Raw genomic sequence first — 18,777 nt, 5'->3', positions numbered from 1 at the left:
ATTTGATCATATGGCCAATCAATAAATAGTGAACATTTAAATAACATTTAATTGCTTGGTTCAGCTAGAAGCCTATTGGCACACGGTTCATTGTATTCCTGCATGGGAAATCATAAATGGACAATTTCTTCCATGCATTTATGAAACCATGTTAATTTACCAGTCATTCACAGGTCAATGTTGTGATGACGGCCCATATATGACAGGTCGTACAGGCCTGTATATTTAAAACATATTTGGTAGCCTATAAAAGCCTTTTTCGCTGTCTTGGTAGAGAACCGTTTTGAAAGGCAAATTTGCTTAGGACAAATAAAGTGCAATGTAGAATTACCTGAAGGCATATTGATTAAATTAGTTAGAATTGTTAGTCTATACGCGATTTATGTTTACAACTTGTTTTAGCCTACTCCAGGTTATGTTTGCGTTACATAGCGCCATGAGTTGTGTGATGTAGGACCGACACCGTCTAAAATAGGCCACAGCGGCATTTTAGTGACATCGACCTACTTATTGTTCATCTCGTTGTTGGTAAGCCTGCTACATATCCGCTGTTTGTGGATTTGTGAGTCAGAGTCCTCATTCAGATTGGAGGTGTACAGCCCGTCTTTAGCCCGGGGCCAGGCTCCTGCATTAGTCTCTTTAGAGTGTTGAGTGTCAGTTAGTGAAACGTCATTGGCTCCTGGCGGAAAGTATCGAGCTAAAAGAGGGGCAGAGCCACGCGCCAATCACGTCCCGTCCGACACCGCCTGCCTCCAGACACGCGCCTTGTCCTTTAAAGGGAATAAGCCAGAGCGCGCTGCGCACTTACTCATCACCGACTGGTAACTTTCTTTTATAGAACAACATATTATATCTTCTTCTATATTATTTTATAGAACAACATATTATATCTTCTTCTATATTATTTTATAGAACAACATATTATATCTTCTTCAACATTCGGAATTAATTTACTGCAGTTTTGTAAGACGTGTGGTTTTTAATGTATCGGTTGTTTTGGGCGAGAGATACGGGATGTCTTTATTTTCGTAACATTTGGATTTCTGTCATCACGGTATAGAGGAGGTAAGATATTCTATTATGTCCACAGTGTAACAATTGAGGTTTGACGTGTATTATTGTCTTATTAGCCTACATTGTAATTTTTGATACTATTATAATACATTTTATTATTATTATTATTATTATTATTGTGAGTAGGCCTGTTATTATTATGAGTCTTAATATTAGTTTTGTGGCTATCGGCATCAATGAGCAATAATTATTAGAATTGTGTTATGTTGAAACTGAATTCTGGTCTAAATCTGCTGAAAATCACTAGCATACCGAGCACATTTTGCGACATAATATAGAGCCTTTTATTTTGGAATATCTTGCACAGTAAAAAACCTCGAGCTTCTCCACTGTACTTCTTCTGTCAGTAGGTTCTCATGTCGTTGACTGTATCTTCTCTAGGCCCCGCCGGGATGACCCTCACATGTCGGTTTGATCTGCAGGTCAACCTGTATTTTGTCCTATAATGTTACGCGTGACAAATTACATTATTATTCAGCAGAGTTCACACCAAGCCAGGTCATATATTAATATAATACCTACTATTAATAATTGGTTCTATACTGCCTCTCAGAATGAGGTGTTATATAGCCTCCAGTGTTTTGACCAAAATGTTTAAATACAAAATATGTATGAACATCAACGAAATGGAAGTTCTGTTAAATTACAAAAAAAAACATTTTTAATTTCGTCATGTTCAGTTGCAATTCTATAACTTTTTTATCAACGTTGTACATTTGTGGGCTATCAACAAATGACCCCCAAAGTAAAATTACTATTGATCTTTTTTTACGAGTAAAGCCTAATGATGGTATGTCTCTATAATTCTCCCAGATATGCATTTGTTGAAAACAGTTCGGCTGCTCCTTGTCTTCGATGCGACATCGTGTCTTTAAAACTCGAATACGCAGCGGGCTCAGGCGGGAGTTGCAATAAACTTACTCTGCAAAATGCGAGAAAATATTGAACATTTGAATGTTGAACATTTAGCGCATACAATACAAACTTCATTGAATGTTTATAATAAAAAATACAAATAAGAAACATAAGAAATCAAATGTGGTATTGCTTTTCAATCAGCGTCAAGTTCTTCACCATTAGGCATATATTTTATTTTGATCATGAAAATTTGATATAATTATAATAATAATAATAATCAATTTGATATAATTATAATAATAATAATAATCATTATAATTATTTTAACTGAAAATCTGTCTGACTGATGTGCAGTTTGAACTTAAATGTTAATGTGTGTGTGGTTTTCCAGCAGGGTATCATCCAGACAGACAGACTGACAGGAGGACTGACTCCACGGTAACACAACCTACTACCTGGTTACCAACACCAGCGCTACCATGACGACTCCCCCCAGCTCGTTCCAGCAGGAGCCCCTGACCCCCCCCAGACCCCCCCACTCCTCCTCCCTGAAGCCKAACCAGGTGGGTCAAGTGGTTCTGTATGGTGTACCCATCGTCTCCTTGGTGATCGACCATCAGGAGCGGCTGTGTCTGGCCCAGATCTCCAACACTTTGCTGAAGAACTACAGCTATAACGAGATCCACAACCGCCGCGTGGCGCTGGGTATCACCTGTGTTCAGTGCACCCCTGTCCAGCTGGAGATCCTGAGGCGAGCTGGCGCCATGCCCATCTCCTCCCGCCGCTGTGGCATGATCACCAAGCGAGAGGCGGAGCGGCTGTGTAAGTCCTTCCTGGGYGAGAARAACCCCCCCAAACTGCCCGACAACTTCGCCTTTGATGTGTCACACGAGTGTGCCTGGGGTAGCCGTGGTAACTTCATCCCAGCGCGCTACAACAGCAGCAGAGCCAAGTGCATCAAGTGTTCCTACTGCAGCATGTACTTCTCTCCTAACAAGTTCATCTTCCACTCTCACCGTACTCCTGAAGCCAAGTACACCCAGCCGGACGCTGCTAACTTCAACTCCTGGAGACGCCACCTGAAGCTGTCAGATAAAACCCCTCCTGATGACCTGGCGTTTGCCTGGGAGGACGTGAAGGCCATGTTTAATGGTGGCAGCAGGAAGCGGTGTCTACCCTCATCTCACTGCTCCCCCATGGGGCCGGGYAAGGMTGTGAACTCTGGTCTGCCCCACATGATGACCCCTGACCTGGTCCAGAAGAGGAGCCGCTTRGAGGAGGAGGAGGACCTGGATGGAAGCAGCCTGTCTCCCCYTAAGAACCCTCGCAGCTACCCGGTGATCCCTGTGCCCAGTAAAGGGTTCGGCATGCTGCAGAAGTTCGCCCCCACCTCCCTGTTCCCCAACCCCTACTCCTTCCCAGCCTTCAGCCTCTGTCAGCAGAAGAAAGATGACAGTGAGGTGGCTGGAGGACAGAAGAACACTGGTCTGTCAGGTCTGCTGTGGCCCGGTCGTAAAGACACCTTCTACCCTCCGTTCTGCATGTTCTGGCCCCCTAGGGCCGCTGGGGGCCTCCCAGTGCCCACCTACCTGCAGCCACAGCCCTCCGTCAACACTCTGTCCTCATTGGCCGAGAGCCCRTCCCTCAGGCAGGCCTTCCTCGACCTATCAGAGCACTCACAGCCAAGGGCAGGGCCAGACATGAGGGCCACACCCAGGTCAGGCCTGTTTGACCCTGACTCCTCCCCCCTGACCTCTGACCTGCGCCCTGTGACCTCAGAGGGCTGGCTGAAGCTGCTGGATGTCCCGTCTCTCCAGGCCAGGAAAGCCTCCTACCACTCAGCCTTCCGACCCGTCGTCAAGGATGCAGAGAGCATCGCCAAGCTCCATGGAAACCTGGAGGAGTTTGGTTCGGATCGCCACCTGTCCCCCGCCACCAGCTGCAGCTACGCCTCTGAGAGCGGAGGAGAGGGGGAGGAAGAGGGAGAGGGAGGAGAGAGTGAGGAGGAAGGAGAGGTGGATGTAGAGACCAAGCAGGATGAAGAGGAGGAGGAACACTTCAACAGACCAACCCCACCACAGACACACAGCGGCCTGCACCTCCGAGGGCTGACTGAAGGATCAGGACCTTGGGAGAGAGGAGAGAAAGAGGCTGTRACCTTCCCCTGCAGCCCTGCAGATCACAGCCAGGACCAGAGCAGCAGTAGCCTGCCTGCCTCTCCCCCTGCTCCCCCTGCCAGCCCCACACTCTCTCTCCCCAGCCCCACACACACCCCGCTGCCACTGGAGGACCAGGCCTACAAAAATGTAAATATTCCCTTAAGGCACTTTAACTAATTATTATTTAATTGGCGCTGTAGGCTGGCTGATGTAATATGCATAAAGAGATTGATAGCGGCGTATCCCTGAAGAAATGAAACATCCACAGTGCTCTGATCCCTGATAATAAGAACAGTCCGGTATTGTTTAATGGTCACATTATATCGGTTCTCTCCTTGTCACTTTCTGCCTGTTAGCCTTTCTAATCTGGAACCTGTCGACTCCACATTAACAAGGCTAAGGGAGTTGGTCCCCAACCAGGGGAAACAGTCCTGTTGTACTAATACAAGTGAGGAGACATTCACAGTCTAATAACAATACTAATGAAGAGACATTCAACAGTCAAATAGTAACGTCAATGAAGGAGACATTCACAGTCAAATAGTAACGTCAATGAGGGAGGCATTCACAGTCAAATAGTAACGTCAATGAGGGAGCATTCACAGTCAAATAGTAACGTCAATGAGGGAGGCATTCACAGTCAAATAGTAACGTCAATGAGGGAGGCATTCACAGTCTAATAACACTGAGGGAGACATTCACAGTCTAATAACAATACTAATGAAGAGACATTCACAGTCAAATAGTAACGTCAATGAGGGAGGCATTCACAGTCAAATAGTAACGTCAATGAGGGAGGCATTCACAGTCTAATAACATACTAATGAAGAGCCATTCACAGTCAAATAGTAACGTCAATGAGGGAGACATTCACAGTCAAATAGTATCGTCAATGAGGGAGGCATTCACAGTCTAATAACAATACAAATGAAGAGACATTCACAGTCAAATAGTAACGTAAATGAGGGAGGCATTCACAGTCAAATAGTAACGTCAATGAGGGAAGCATTCACAGTCTAATAACAACACTAATGAAGAGACATTCACAGTCAAATAGTAACGTCAATGAGGGAGACATTCACAGTCTAATAACACTGAGGGAGACTTCACAGTCTAATAACACTGAGGGAGACATTCACAGTCTAATAACACTAATGAGGGAGACATTCACAGTCTAATAACACTAACTAAGGGACATTCACAGTCTAACAACACTAATGAAGGACATTCACAGTCTAATAAACACTAATGAAGGACATTCACAGTCTAATAACACTAATGAAGGGACATTCACGTCTAATAACACTAATGAAGGGACATTCACAGTCTAATAGTACACTAATGAAGGGACTTCACATTCAAATAACACTAATGAAGGGACATTCACAGTCTAATAGTAACACTAATGAAGGGACATTCACATTCTAATAACACTAATGAAGGGACATTCACATTCTAATACACTAATAATGAAGGACATTCACAGTCTAATAACACTAATGAAGGGACATTCACAGTCTAATAACACTAATGAGGGAGACATTCACAGTCTAATAGTAACACTAATGAAGGGACATTCACAGTCTAACAACACTAATAAACATTCGCATAGAAGAGACATCCACTAAGAACATTCACAGTCTAATAACACTAATGAAGGGACATTCACAGTCTAATAACACTAATGAAGGGACATTCACAGTCTATAACACTATGAAGGGACATTCACAGTCTAATATAACACTAATGGGGAGAACATTCACAGTCTAATAACACTAATGAAGGGACATTCACAGTCTAACAACACTAATGAAGGGACATTCACAGTCTAATAGTAACACTAATGAAGAGACATTCACAGTCTAACAGTACACTAATGAAGGACATTCACATCTAATAACACTAATGAAGAGACATTCACATTCTAATAACACTAATGAAGGACATTCACATTCTAATAACAAATGAAGGACATTCACAGTCTAATAGTAACAGTGATGAAAGAGACGGTCCTGCTGTATTGATGCTACAGGCTCAGTATGGGAGGGAGGCTTCAGGCTTCGCATTGGGATAGTAACACTACAAGCTTCCCATTGGGATAGTAACACTACAAGCTTCCATTGGGATAGTAACACTACAGCTTCCCATTGGATAGCTAAATTGGACACTAAGCTTCCATTGGATATCACACAAGCTCATTGGATAGTAACACTACAAGCTTCCCATTGGGATAGTAACACTACAAGCTTCCATTGGATAGAACCTACAAGCTTCCCATTGGGATAGTAACACTACAAGCTTCCCATTGGGATATAACTACAAGCTCCCATTGGATAGTAACACTACAAGCTTCCCATTGGTAGTAACACTACAACTTCCATTGGGATAGTAAACTACAAGCTCCAATTGATAGTAACACTACAAGCTTCCCATTGGATAGTACACTACAAGCTCCATTGGATAGTAACACTACAAGCTTCCCATTGGATAGTAACACTACAAGCTTCCAATTGGATAGTAACCCTACAAGCTTCCCATTGGATAGTAACACTACAAGCTTCCATTGGATAGTAACACTAAAGCTTCCCATTGGGATAGTACCACACAGCTTCCCATTGATAGTAACACTACAAGCTTCCCATTGGATAGTAACACTACAAGCTTCCCATTGGATAGTAACACTACACAGCTTCCCATTGGATAGTAACATACAAGGCTTTCCTTTGGATAGTAACACCTACAGCTTCCCATTGGATAGTAACTACTTAGATAACACTACAAGCTTCCCATTGGGATAGTAACACTACAGGCTTCCTTGGAGAGTAACACTACAGCTTCCATTGGATAATAACACTACAAGCTTCCCATTGGATAGTAACACTACAGGCTTCCCATTGGATAGTAACACTTACAGGCTTCCCATTGATAGCTAACACTACAGGCTTCCCATTGGATAGTAACACTACAGCTTCCATTGGGATAGTAACACTACAAGCTTCCCATTGGATAGTAACAGCTCAGGCTTCCCATTGGATAATAACACTACAGCTTCCCATTGGATAGTAACACTACAGGCTTCCCATTGGAATAGTAACACTACAGGCTTCCCATTGGATAGTAACACTACAGGCTTCCCATTGGATAGTAACACTGAGGCTTCCCATTGAATAGTAACACTGCAGGCTTCCCTTGGATTAATAAACTACAGGCTTCCCATTGGATATGTAAACACTACAAGGCTTCCCATTGAATAGTAACACTACAGGCTTCCCAGTTGGATAGTAACACTAAAAGGCTTCCCATGATAGTAACACTACAGGCTTCCCATTGATAGTAATACTACAGGCTTCCCATTGAATAGTACACTACAGGCTTCCCAGTTGCATAGTAAACACTACAAGGCTTCCCATTGGATAGTAACACTGCAGGCTTCCCATTGAATAGTAACACTACCAGCTTCCCATTGGATAGTAACACTACAGGCTTCCCATTGGATAGTAACACTGCAGGCTTCCCATTGGATAGTAACACTACAGGCCTTCCCATTGGATAGTAACACTGCAGGCTTCCCATTGGAATAAGTAACACTACAGGCTTCCCATGGATAGTAACACTACATGGCGTCCAGTTGAATAGTATCACTACAGGACAGCTTCTCCATTGAATAGTAACAATACAGGCTTCCCATTGGATAGTAACACTACAGGCTTCCCATTGGATAGTAAACACTGCAGGCTTTCCTTCCCATTGAATAGTAAACACTACAGGCTTCCCATGGATAGTAAACAACTGCAGGCTTATATTAAGAGTGTTGTTCATGAAAGACAAAGATTAGCGCCAAAAGGAGAATGTTCCACTCCATTGACTCTTGAAAGTCTGTGAAGGCCAGAAGGCTATTCTAGGTGTACACCAGCATTCTATCCCAGGACACCAGCGGTTCTATTGTGGGTAGCATTAATTAGACAGCTTCCCGGTTTGATATTGTAGAATGCTAAAACCTCTGTCTTTCTCTGTGTTCTCAGACTCATAAAAGCAGAGACCCGACGTTCTGCCTGTTTACACAACCAAAAAGAAACTCCAACATAACTCGTGCAGTAGCGTTTACCTCCTCATCTGATTGGTTTGAAGACATCGGTTCCTTTCTACCAGTTTTCTGTCTGTGCAGAGTGACAAACAACTCTTGTCCTTAAGAACAGATGAATGAATGTCCTTCTTTCTCCTCTTCCCCTCTCATTCTCCTCTTGATGAAAACAAAGAGCCCAGCAGTTTCTTTGTATCAGAGACAGAATCATCTGGCCCAGAGTACTGGAGAGACGGCAGGTAAAACCTCTACTATAAATCTATGCTGTTCAATCAAGACAATAAACCCTCTACTATAATATCTAGCTGTTTAATCAAGCAGATAAACCCTCTACTATAATATCTAACTGTTTAATAAGACAGAATAAACCCTCTACTAATAATATCTAGATTTAATCAAGACAGATAAACCCTCTATAAAATCTAACGTTATCAGAAGATAAACCCTCTACTATAATATCTAGCAGTTTAATCAGGACAGATAAACCCTCTACTATAAATCTAACTGTTTAATCAAGACAGATAAACCCTCTACTACAATATCCTAACTGTTTAATCAAGACAGATAAACCCTCTACTAAATATCTAACTGTTTAATCAAGAACAGATAAAACTTATACTAAATATCTAACTGTTTAATCAAGACAGATAAACCTCTACTATAATATCTAACTGTTTATCAAGACAGATAAACCCTCTACTATAATATCTAACTGTTTAATCAAGACAGAATAAACCCTCCTACTATAATAATCTAACTGTTTAATCAAGACAGATAAAACTTACTATAATATCTAACTGTTTAATCAAGACAGAAATAAACCCTCTACTATAATATCTAACTGTTTAATCAAGACAGATAAACCTCTACTATAATATCTAAACGTTTAATCAAGACAGATAAACCCTCTACTATAATATCTAACTGTTTATCAAGACAGAATAAACCCTCTACTATAATATCTAAACTGTTTAATCAAGACAGATAAACCCTCTACTATAATATCTAACTGTTTTAATCAAGACAGATAAACCCTCTACTATAATATCTAACTGTTAAATCAAGACAGATAAAACCCTCTACTATAATATCTAACTGTTTAATCAAGACAGATAAAACCCTCTACTATAATATCTAACTGTTTAATCAAGACAGATAAACCCTCTACTATAATATCTAACTGTTTAATCAAGAACAGATAAACCCTCTACTTATAATAATCTAACTGTTTAATCAAGACAGATAAAACTTATACTAAAATATCTAACTGTTTAATCAAGAACAGATAAACCCTCTACTATAATATTTAACTGTTAATCAAGACAGATAAACCCTCTACTATAAATCTAGCTGTTTAATCAAGACAGAATAAACCCTCTACTATAATATCTAACTGTTTAATCAAGACCAGAATAAACCCTCTACTATAATATCTAACTGTTTAATCAAGACAGATAAACCCTCTACTATAATATCTAACTGTTTAATGAGAGCAGCATAAACCCTCTACTCTAATATCTAGCTGTTTAAAAACTTTCAGTGATACCCATCCGGACCCGGGATCCCCTCATCAAAAAACCTGACTAGCATAGCCTAGCTAACGGGACAGGATATCATATATATAATTTCATGAAATCACAAATCCAATACAGCAATGAAAAAGATAACACATCTTGTGAATCCAGCCATCATTTCCGATTTTTAAAATGTTTTACAGCGAAAACACAATATGTATTTATATTAGCTAACCACAATAGCCAAACACCAGGCATGTTTCACATGTTTCCACCGCATAGGTAGCTTTCACAACCCACAAATAGAGATAAAATTAATCACTAACCTAGACAAACTTCATCAGATGACAGTCCTTATAACACATGTTAACAAATACATTTATTTTTGTTCGAAAATGTAGCATATTTATAGCTACAAATCCTGGTTTTACAATTGCAGCCACCATCAACAATAGCACCAAAGCAGCCAGAATAATTACAGAGAGCAACGGAAATACATAAATATCATCAAAAACATTTATGAAAAATACATGGTGTACAGCAATGAAAAGATAAACATCTTGGTGAATCCAGCCATAATTCGATTTTTTAAGTGTTTTACAGCGAAAACACAATATAGAATTATATTAGCTCATCACAATAGCCAAACACACAACGCCATTTATCCATCGCAAACATAGCTTTCGCAAAACAGCAAAAGATATAGAATAAATTAATCACTAACCTTTGGACAACTTCATCAGATGACAGTCTTATAACATCATGTTATACAATACATTTATGTTTTGTTCGAAAATGTGCATATTTAGAGCTGCAAATCGTGGTTATACATTGTGAATACGTAGAAACAATTCACCAAAATCTCCGGAGATATTTTGGACAGTCACCTAATCTAATCAAAGAACTCATCATAAACTTTACTAAAAAATATATGTTGTACAGCAAATGAAAGATACACTGGTTCTTAATGCAACCGCTGTGTTAGATTTAAAAAAAATAACTTTAGTAGAACATACAGCATGCAGTATTGTGGGACAGCGCTCACATATTCTCGTCCTTGTTGGAGGCAACATTTACCACAAAATACGAAATAACATCAATAAATATTCTCTTACCTTTCTTGAGCTTCCATCAGAATGTTGTGCAAGGAGTCCTATTTCCAGAATAAATCGTTGTTTGGTTTTTAGAATGTCCATTTCTTTGTCGAATTAGCAAACTTTGGCTAGCCTGTGGAGCTCACGTGTCCAAAGAAATGTTTGCGCCTGGAACGAAAAATTCAAAAGTCCAATAAACGTTGAATAAACTGATCAAACTCGGTTGAAAAATCCTACTTTATGATGTTTTTCTCAATATTATCAAATAAAATCAGAGCCGGAAGCAATTCCGCCGTGTATACCGAACGCTTTCAGAAGACAATGTCAATTCCCCCGCGCGCCGTCGAAAACTTGACAAAAATACCGGACCTGCCACTCCAAAAGCTCTTATTCGGCCTCAACATCAAGCTAACACCCCATTCAACCTTCTACTGCCTGTTGACATCTAGTGAAGGGTATGAAGTGCATACATATCGATAAATAAAAGCCAATTGAATAGGCAAGCGCTGACACAGAGCCTCGTTTTCAGATTTATCACTTCCTGTGTGGAAGTTTGCTGCCAAATGAGTTCTGTTTTACTCACAGATATAATTCAAACAGTTTTAGAAACTTCAGAGTGTTTTCTATCCAATAGTAATAATAATATGCATATTGTATGATCTAGAACAGAGTACGAGGCCGTTTAATTTGGGCACGATTTTTTCCAAAGTGAAAACAGCGCCCCCCTATTCACAATAKGTTTTTAATCAAGACAGATTAACCTCCTCTGTAATATCTAACTTGTCTAACTGGTTTATCAAGACAGATAAAACCATCACTATAATAGGACATCTATCTAGACAAGGAGAACAGTAGACTCCTTCTCCTCTCACAGACCATACTGTAGGTTTAGGGATTACTAGAGATACATAAATAGATGGAATAGCTGATAGACTGTGCAACGGAACATCGGCTGTTTCCAGTGTTCCAATGTGGTCCAGAATGTTTTGTAGAATGTGTTCTACAGGGGGCCATTACAGTTCTAGAATGTGTTCTACAGGGGGCCATTACAGTTCTAGAATGTGTTCTACAGGGAGCCATTACAGTTCAACAAGACAATCAGCTCAACACAGGGAAGGTGACAATCTCCATCTCAACAATATCAAACCCATATAATTGCCTTTTCCCTTGGCAAAACCTTTCATTACAAAGATCACATCTTATTGCCTTTTATATCTGTCACAGAGACATTAAAAGGGTTTTATGACATCTATGCCAACATTCTTATTATGTAGCCCATAATGATATCCTCACATAATGTAGAATTTATTTCAAAAAATTACACGAAACAAATTAAATGAGACCACCTTTGTCTGATTGCTAAACGTCTCCCTGGGCGATGGACGACGTGATTAGAAGTTCTGATTCCAAAGACTCTCAGACTCTGTCTTAAGGAGAGGGCTGTTTCTTGGGAGAAAAATAATCTAATTTTCCATTTATGTAATGCAAACTGCCTTGGCTTTGACTATTCACGGTTAATTGACTGTCAAACGAGGTTGTTATCCTGAGGCACTGTCTGCTGATTTGCTTGTCAAATGAGACAGAGAGAGGAGAGGAGCGAGAGAGCGAGAGCAGGCCGTTCCAAATGAGGGAAGTGTTGGGAGGCTTAAGGAGGCAAGACATGAAATGACTAGAGAGGGAAAGAGAGAGGGAGAGAGAGAGAGAGTGAGAGATGGAGAGAGGGGGAGATTATACATAGAGAGAAGGAGAGAGCGAGGGGGAGATTATATACACAAATGTGCTGGATCGCTTCATTTAAGCCATTTGATTTGCCACATTGTAAGAATTCAGATACAAACACAAGACATTTTCAGGTTCATGGATGAAGAAATCAGGCCATAATGGAAACAACACTAACATTGTAGAAGAGTGATATAACAATATGTTTATCATGGTTACAGCACCACAGTAATACAAATCCACTGGTAACAGACGCTGCACGGCTACAGACGCTATGGACTGCAGCCAGAACAATAGGTTTTACAGGCACCAGAATAACAAAAATATTGTTTCAAGTGAATGCTAATTCAAGCATTTTAGGGAAAGTATTTAAAACATTCACCAAGTGGTTTAATTAGTTATTTACATGACCAAGCGTTTTCCATGATTATTAATTGGTTTATAGCATAATGCAACACATATTGTCTGATCGATATATTCAGTCAAATGAATAGTGGGCACGATTATAGTGAGATTATTAGTGCAGTTTGACATTTAACATTTACAAACGTGGTTCTATACGGAATGCAATGACCATTGAGAATGTAAATGACAGTAGTTCTCTGAGAGCACAGTAGACAGGGCAATAGAAGATCATAGCCCGTCTAGGCCCCAGACAGGTGGAAATATGCAGTTAGACTGACACCTACAGGCCAATGGTTACATTGCAATCAGACTACAGATCGGAATACAGATTATTAGAGGGATAATATAACTCACTGTCCCATTGAATGCTTGATTCAAACTCAAAATGTATTTCCTGTCCTCCTTTCCAGGGGATCAAACTCAAAATGTATTTTCTTTCCTCCTTTCCAGGGGATCAAACTCAAGATGGAAGTTCCCCCGTGCCACTAAAGGAGGATGTTGAGAACATGGAGAAAGAGGAACTCCAGAAGGTTCTGTTGGAACAAATCGATCTACGAAGACGACTAGAACAGGAGTTCCACGCTCTGAAGGGAAACTCCCCCTTCCCTGTGTTCCGTAGGTCTACCTCTCTGTCTCTAACCCTTCATACCCTAACCCTTCATCATACCCTAACCCTTCATACCCTAACCCTTCCCTGGTTCCGTAGGTCTACCTCTCTGTCTCTAACCCTACCCTCATACCCTAACCCTTCATTACCCTAACCCTTCAACCCTAACCCTACCCCTTCATACCCTAACCCTTCAAACCCTAACCCTTCATACCCTAACCCTAACCCTCTTCCCTGGTTCCGTAGTCTACCTCTCTGTCTCAACCCTAACCCTTCATACCCCTAACCCTTCATACCCTTAACCCTTCATAACCCTAACCCCTCACACCCTAACCCCTCATACCCTAACCCTACCCTTCCCTGTGTTCCGTAGGCTAACTCTCTGTCCCTAACCCAACCCTTCATACCCAACCCCTCATACCCTAACCCTTCATACCCTAACCCTTCATACCCTAACCCTTCATACCCCTAACCCTCATACCCTAACCCGTCATACCCTAACCCCTCACACCCTAACCCTTCATACCTAACCCTACCCCTTAACCCTAACCCTTAACCCTTCATACCCTAACCCTTCATACCCTAAACCCTTCATACCCTAAACCCTAACCCTTCCCTCGTGTTCCGTAAGCTAACTCTCTGTCTCTAACCCTAACCCTTCATACCCTAACCCTCACACCCTAACCCCTCTAACTCTAACCCTCATGCTCTAACCCTTCATACCATAACCCCTCACACCCTAACCTCACACCCTAACCCCTCACACCTCACACCCTAACCCTCCACACCCTAACCCGTCATACCCTAACCCCTCACACCCAACCCCATACCCTAATGCCTCATACCCTAACCCTAACCCCTTCATACCCTACCCTCCATCCCTAACCTCTCATACCCTAACCCCTCATACCCAACCCCTCATACCCTAACCCTCATACCCTAACTCTAACCCTTCATACCCTAAACCCTTCATACCCTAACTCTAACCTCTTCATCCCTAACCCTTCTATCCTAAGCCTTCATATCCTAACCCTGCATACCCATCTCTAACCCTTATTCCTAACCCTTCATTACCCTAACCCTTCATACCCAACCCTAACCCTTCCCTGTGTTCCGTAAAGGCTAACTCTCTGTCTCTATACTAACCCTATAACCCTAACCCTACCCCTTCATACCCTAACCCTAACTCTTCATACCCTAAACCCCATACCCCATTCCCTAACCCTTCATTCCTATACCCTAACCCCTTTCATTACCCCGAACCCCTCATTCCTTAACCCTAACCCTAACCCTTCATACCCTGACCCCCTCATACCTCTAACCCTAACCCCTCTTTCCTTAACCTCTAACAGTCATACCCAACCCTAACCCCTCATACCTTAACCCTAACCACCTCAATACCAACCCTCCACCCTAACCCTAACCCACTCATACCCTAACTTACCCCTCACACCCTAAACCTCTCACACCCTAACCCTCACACCCTAACCCTCATACCTAACCCCATAACCTAACCTCTTCTCTAACCCTAACCCCTCATACCCTAACCTCATACCCTGAACCTCTCATACCCTAACCTCTAACCTCTCATACCCTAACCCTAACCCCCACACCCTAACCCTAACCCCTCATACCCTAACCCTCACACCCTTACCCCTCACACCCTACCCTAATCCCTCACACCCTGACCCTAACCCCTAACCCCCTCACACCCTAACCCCTCAACACCCTAACCCTAACCCCTACCCTCACACCCTCAACCCTAACCCCTAACCCCTCACACCCTAACCCTAACCCGCCACATCTAACCCCTCACACCCTACCCCTAACCCTCACACCCTACCCCTCACACCCTCAACCCTAACCCCTCACACCCTAACCCTAATCCCTCACACCCTAACCAAACCCCTAGCCCCTCATACCCTAACCCTAACCCTAACCACTCACAGCCTAATCCTAACCCCCTAACTCCTCACACCCTAACCCTAACCCCTAACCCCTCACACCCTAACCCTAACCCCTAACCCTAACCCTAACCCCTCACACCCTAACCCTAACCCCACCCCAACCCCTAACCCCTCCACACCCCTAACCCAACCTAACCCTTACCCCTAAACCCCTCACACCCTCACCCTAACCCCTAACCCTCACACCTAACCCCTAACCCTCACACCTAACCCTAACCCCTAACCCCTAACCCCTCACACCCTAACCCAACACCCAACCCCTCATCACCTACACTCCCTAACTCCCTAACCCTCACACCCTCACCCCTAACCCCTCACACCCTAACCCCTAACCCCTCACACCCTAACCCTAACCCCTAACCCTTCACACCCTAACCCCTCACAGCCCTAACCCCTAACCCCTCACAGCCTAACCCTAACCCCTTCAACCTTATTTTATGAATTCACAGATCATTTCCAGGACCAAATGAAGCACCAAGACCATCGTATCAGAAGAGATGGTACAGCAGCTACAGCATAGTCATATCACCTACTGACTAACATATTGACTTTATTCTATCTGTTCTGACCCTAACCCCTACTACACTGTCTGACACTAACCCCTACTACACGCACCTAACCCCTACTACATCTGTACACTGTCTGACCCTAACCCCTACTACACAGTTAATCCTGACCCTACCCCTACTACACTGTTACTGTGACCTAACCCCTACTACACAGTCTGACCCTAACCCCTACTACACTCTACCCAACCCCTTACTACACTGTCTGACCCTAACCCCTATACACTGTCTGACCCAACCCCTACTACACTGTCTGACCTAACCACTATACACTGTCTGACCCTAACCCTACTACACTTGTCTGACCCTTAACCCCTACTCCAACTGTCTGACCCTAACCCCTGTACTACACTCTGACCCTAACCCCTACTACACTGTCTGACCAACCCCTACTACACTTCTGACCTAACCCCCTACACCTGACCTCCCTACACTGCTACCTAACCCCTACTACACTTACACTGTTCTGACCCCTAACCCCTACACACTGGTCTCCCTAACCCCTACCTATCACTGTCTGGACCCTAACCCCTACACATTACTAACACTTCGTGACCCTAACCCCTACTACACTGTCTGACCTAACCCCTACTACACTGTCTGACCCTAAACCCCTACTACACGCTGACCCTACCCCTACTACACTGTCTGACCCTAACCCTACTACACTGTCTGACCCTAACCCCTACTTACACTGTCTACCCAACCCCTACTACACTGTCTGACCTAACCCCTACTACACTGTCTGACCCTAACCACTAGCTACACTTCTGATCAACCCCTACTACACTGTCTGACCCTAATCCCTACTACACGGTACTGACCCTAACCCCTATCTACACTGCTGCCCTCAACCTGACTACTGGTCTGACCCCTAAACCCTACACACTGGCTGACCTAACCCCTACTACACTGTCTGACCTAACCCCTTACTACAACTGCTGACCCTAACCCCTATACACATCCTGTACTATCTGCTGACCCCAAACCCCTACTACTACACTGTCTGACCCTAAACCTCCACTACACTGTCTGACCCTAACCCCTACTACACTGTCACACTGTCTGACCCTAACCCCTACGTAACACTGTCCTGACCCTAACCCCTACTACACTATCGACCCAACCCCACTACACTGTTACACTTCTGCCCTAAACCCCTACTACACGTTCGCCCTAAACCCCACTACACTTTCACGGCCTAACCCCTACACCATCTGTCTGACCCTTAACCCCTACTACACTGTACACTGTCTGACCCTACCTATCACTGTCTGACCCTAACCCCACTACACTATCTAACTCCTAACCCCCTACTACACTGTTACCTTCTGACCCTCAAACCCCTACTACACTGTCTGACCCTAACCCTCTAACTACACGTCCTGACGGCCCGAACCCCTACTACACTGTCTGACCCTAACCCCTACTACACTCATCTTGACCCTAACACCCTATACTACACTGTTACACTGTCGACCCTAACCCTACTACACTGTCTGACCCTAACCCCTACTACACTGTTGACCCAACCCCTACTACACTGTCTGACCCGTAACCACCACACACTGTCTGACCCTAACCCTACTACACGTCACACTGTCTGACCCTAACCCCTACTACACTGTCTGACCCTAACCCCTACTACACTGTCTGACCCTAACCCCTACTACAAAGTCTGACAGTGCGGAGTAAAATGCTAGGACCTGCTGTTATGTGATTATTCGTTTTTTTAACTTCTTAGTATATATTGAGTATCAAAATATGATATTGTTATTATATGATCATACTTATAATACTATGTTATTAGATGAAAACAATTCAATATATCAATAATCCCATTCTGATCAAGCCTATTCTGTTAAGACTATTCTGATGAATCCTATTCTGATTAATCCTATTCTGATTAATCCTATTCTGATGAATCCTATTCTGATTAATCCTATTCTGATTAATCCTATTCTGATCAAGCCTATTCTGATTAATCCTATTCTGATTAATCCTATTCTGATTAATCCTATTCTGATTAATCCTATTCTGATTAATCCTATTCTGATCAAGCCTATTCTGATTAATCCTATTCTGATTCCGACTATTCTGATGAATCTTATTGTGATGAATACTTTTGTGATTGTACCATCCTGTAATTCATTGTGTTTAAAACATATTTCAAACAAGCATCTGACATGCCTTTCAAGGCTGGGAAGTTCATTTGTAGCAGTAGTCAATGAGTTGAACAGTTGAACTTATGGGCATCAGTCACACTCTGCTTCTGCTTGCCAGTTACACAGTACCAGTCAAATGTTTGGACACACCTACTCATTTAAGTATTTTTTTTCTTCTATTTTCTACATTGTAGAATAATAGTGAAGACATCAAAACTATGAAATAACACATATGGAATCATGTAGTAACCAAAAAAGTGTTAAACAAATGAAAAAAATAGTTTATATTTGAGATTCTTCAAAGTAGCCACCCTTTGCCTTGATGACAGCTTTGCACACTCTTGGCATTCTCTCAACCAGCTTCACCTGGTATGATTTTCCAACAGTCTTGAAGGAGCATTCTGAGCACTGCTTTTCCTTCACTCTGTGGTCCAACTCATCCCAAACCATCTCGATGGGGTTGAGGTCGGGAGGTTGTGGAGGTCGGGTGGTTGTGGAGGCAGAGTGGTTGTGGAGGCCGGGTGGTTGAGGAGGTCGGGTGGTTGTGGAGGTCGGGTGGTTGTGGAGG

The 18,777-nt window shown here is 42.7% G+C and overlaps 1 protein-coding gene across 1 annotated transcript; it reads left to right on the top strand.

Moving 5' to 3' along the window:
• Positions 1-799: 799 nt before the first annotated feature.
• On the top strand, positions 800-16,014 carry LOC112075148 (SKI family transcriptional corepressor 2-like). Its single transcript, XM_070440783.1, is given in 7 exon segments — positions 800-1,065; positions 2,324-4,238; positions 8,114-8,180; positions 8,348-8,407; positions 13,355-13,519; positions 15,928-15,956; positions 15,958-16,014. Coding segments are annotated over 6 exon segments (2,205 nt in total). The 5' UTR covers positions 800-1,065; positions 2,324-2,411.
• Positions 16,015-18,777: the final 2,763 nt, after the last annotated feature.

The sequence above is a fragment of the Salvelinus sp. IW2-2015 genome, unplaced genomic scaffold (assembly GCF_002910315.2).
Source record: "Salvelinus sp. IW2-2015 unplaced genomic scaffold, ASM291031v2 Un_scaffold3005, whole genome shotgun sequence".
In the NCBI taxonomy this organism is placed as follows: Eukaryota; Metazoa; Chordata; class Actinopteri; order Salmoniformes; family Salmonidae; genus Salvelinus; species Salvelinus sp. IW2-2015.
Note: the sequence above shows the minus strand (reverse complement) of the source record. Positions and strands in the feature narration are given on the sequence as shown.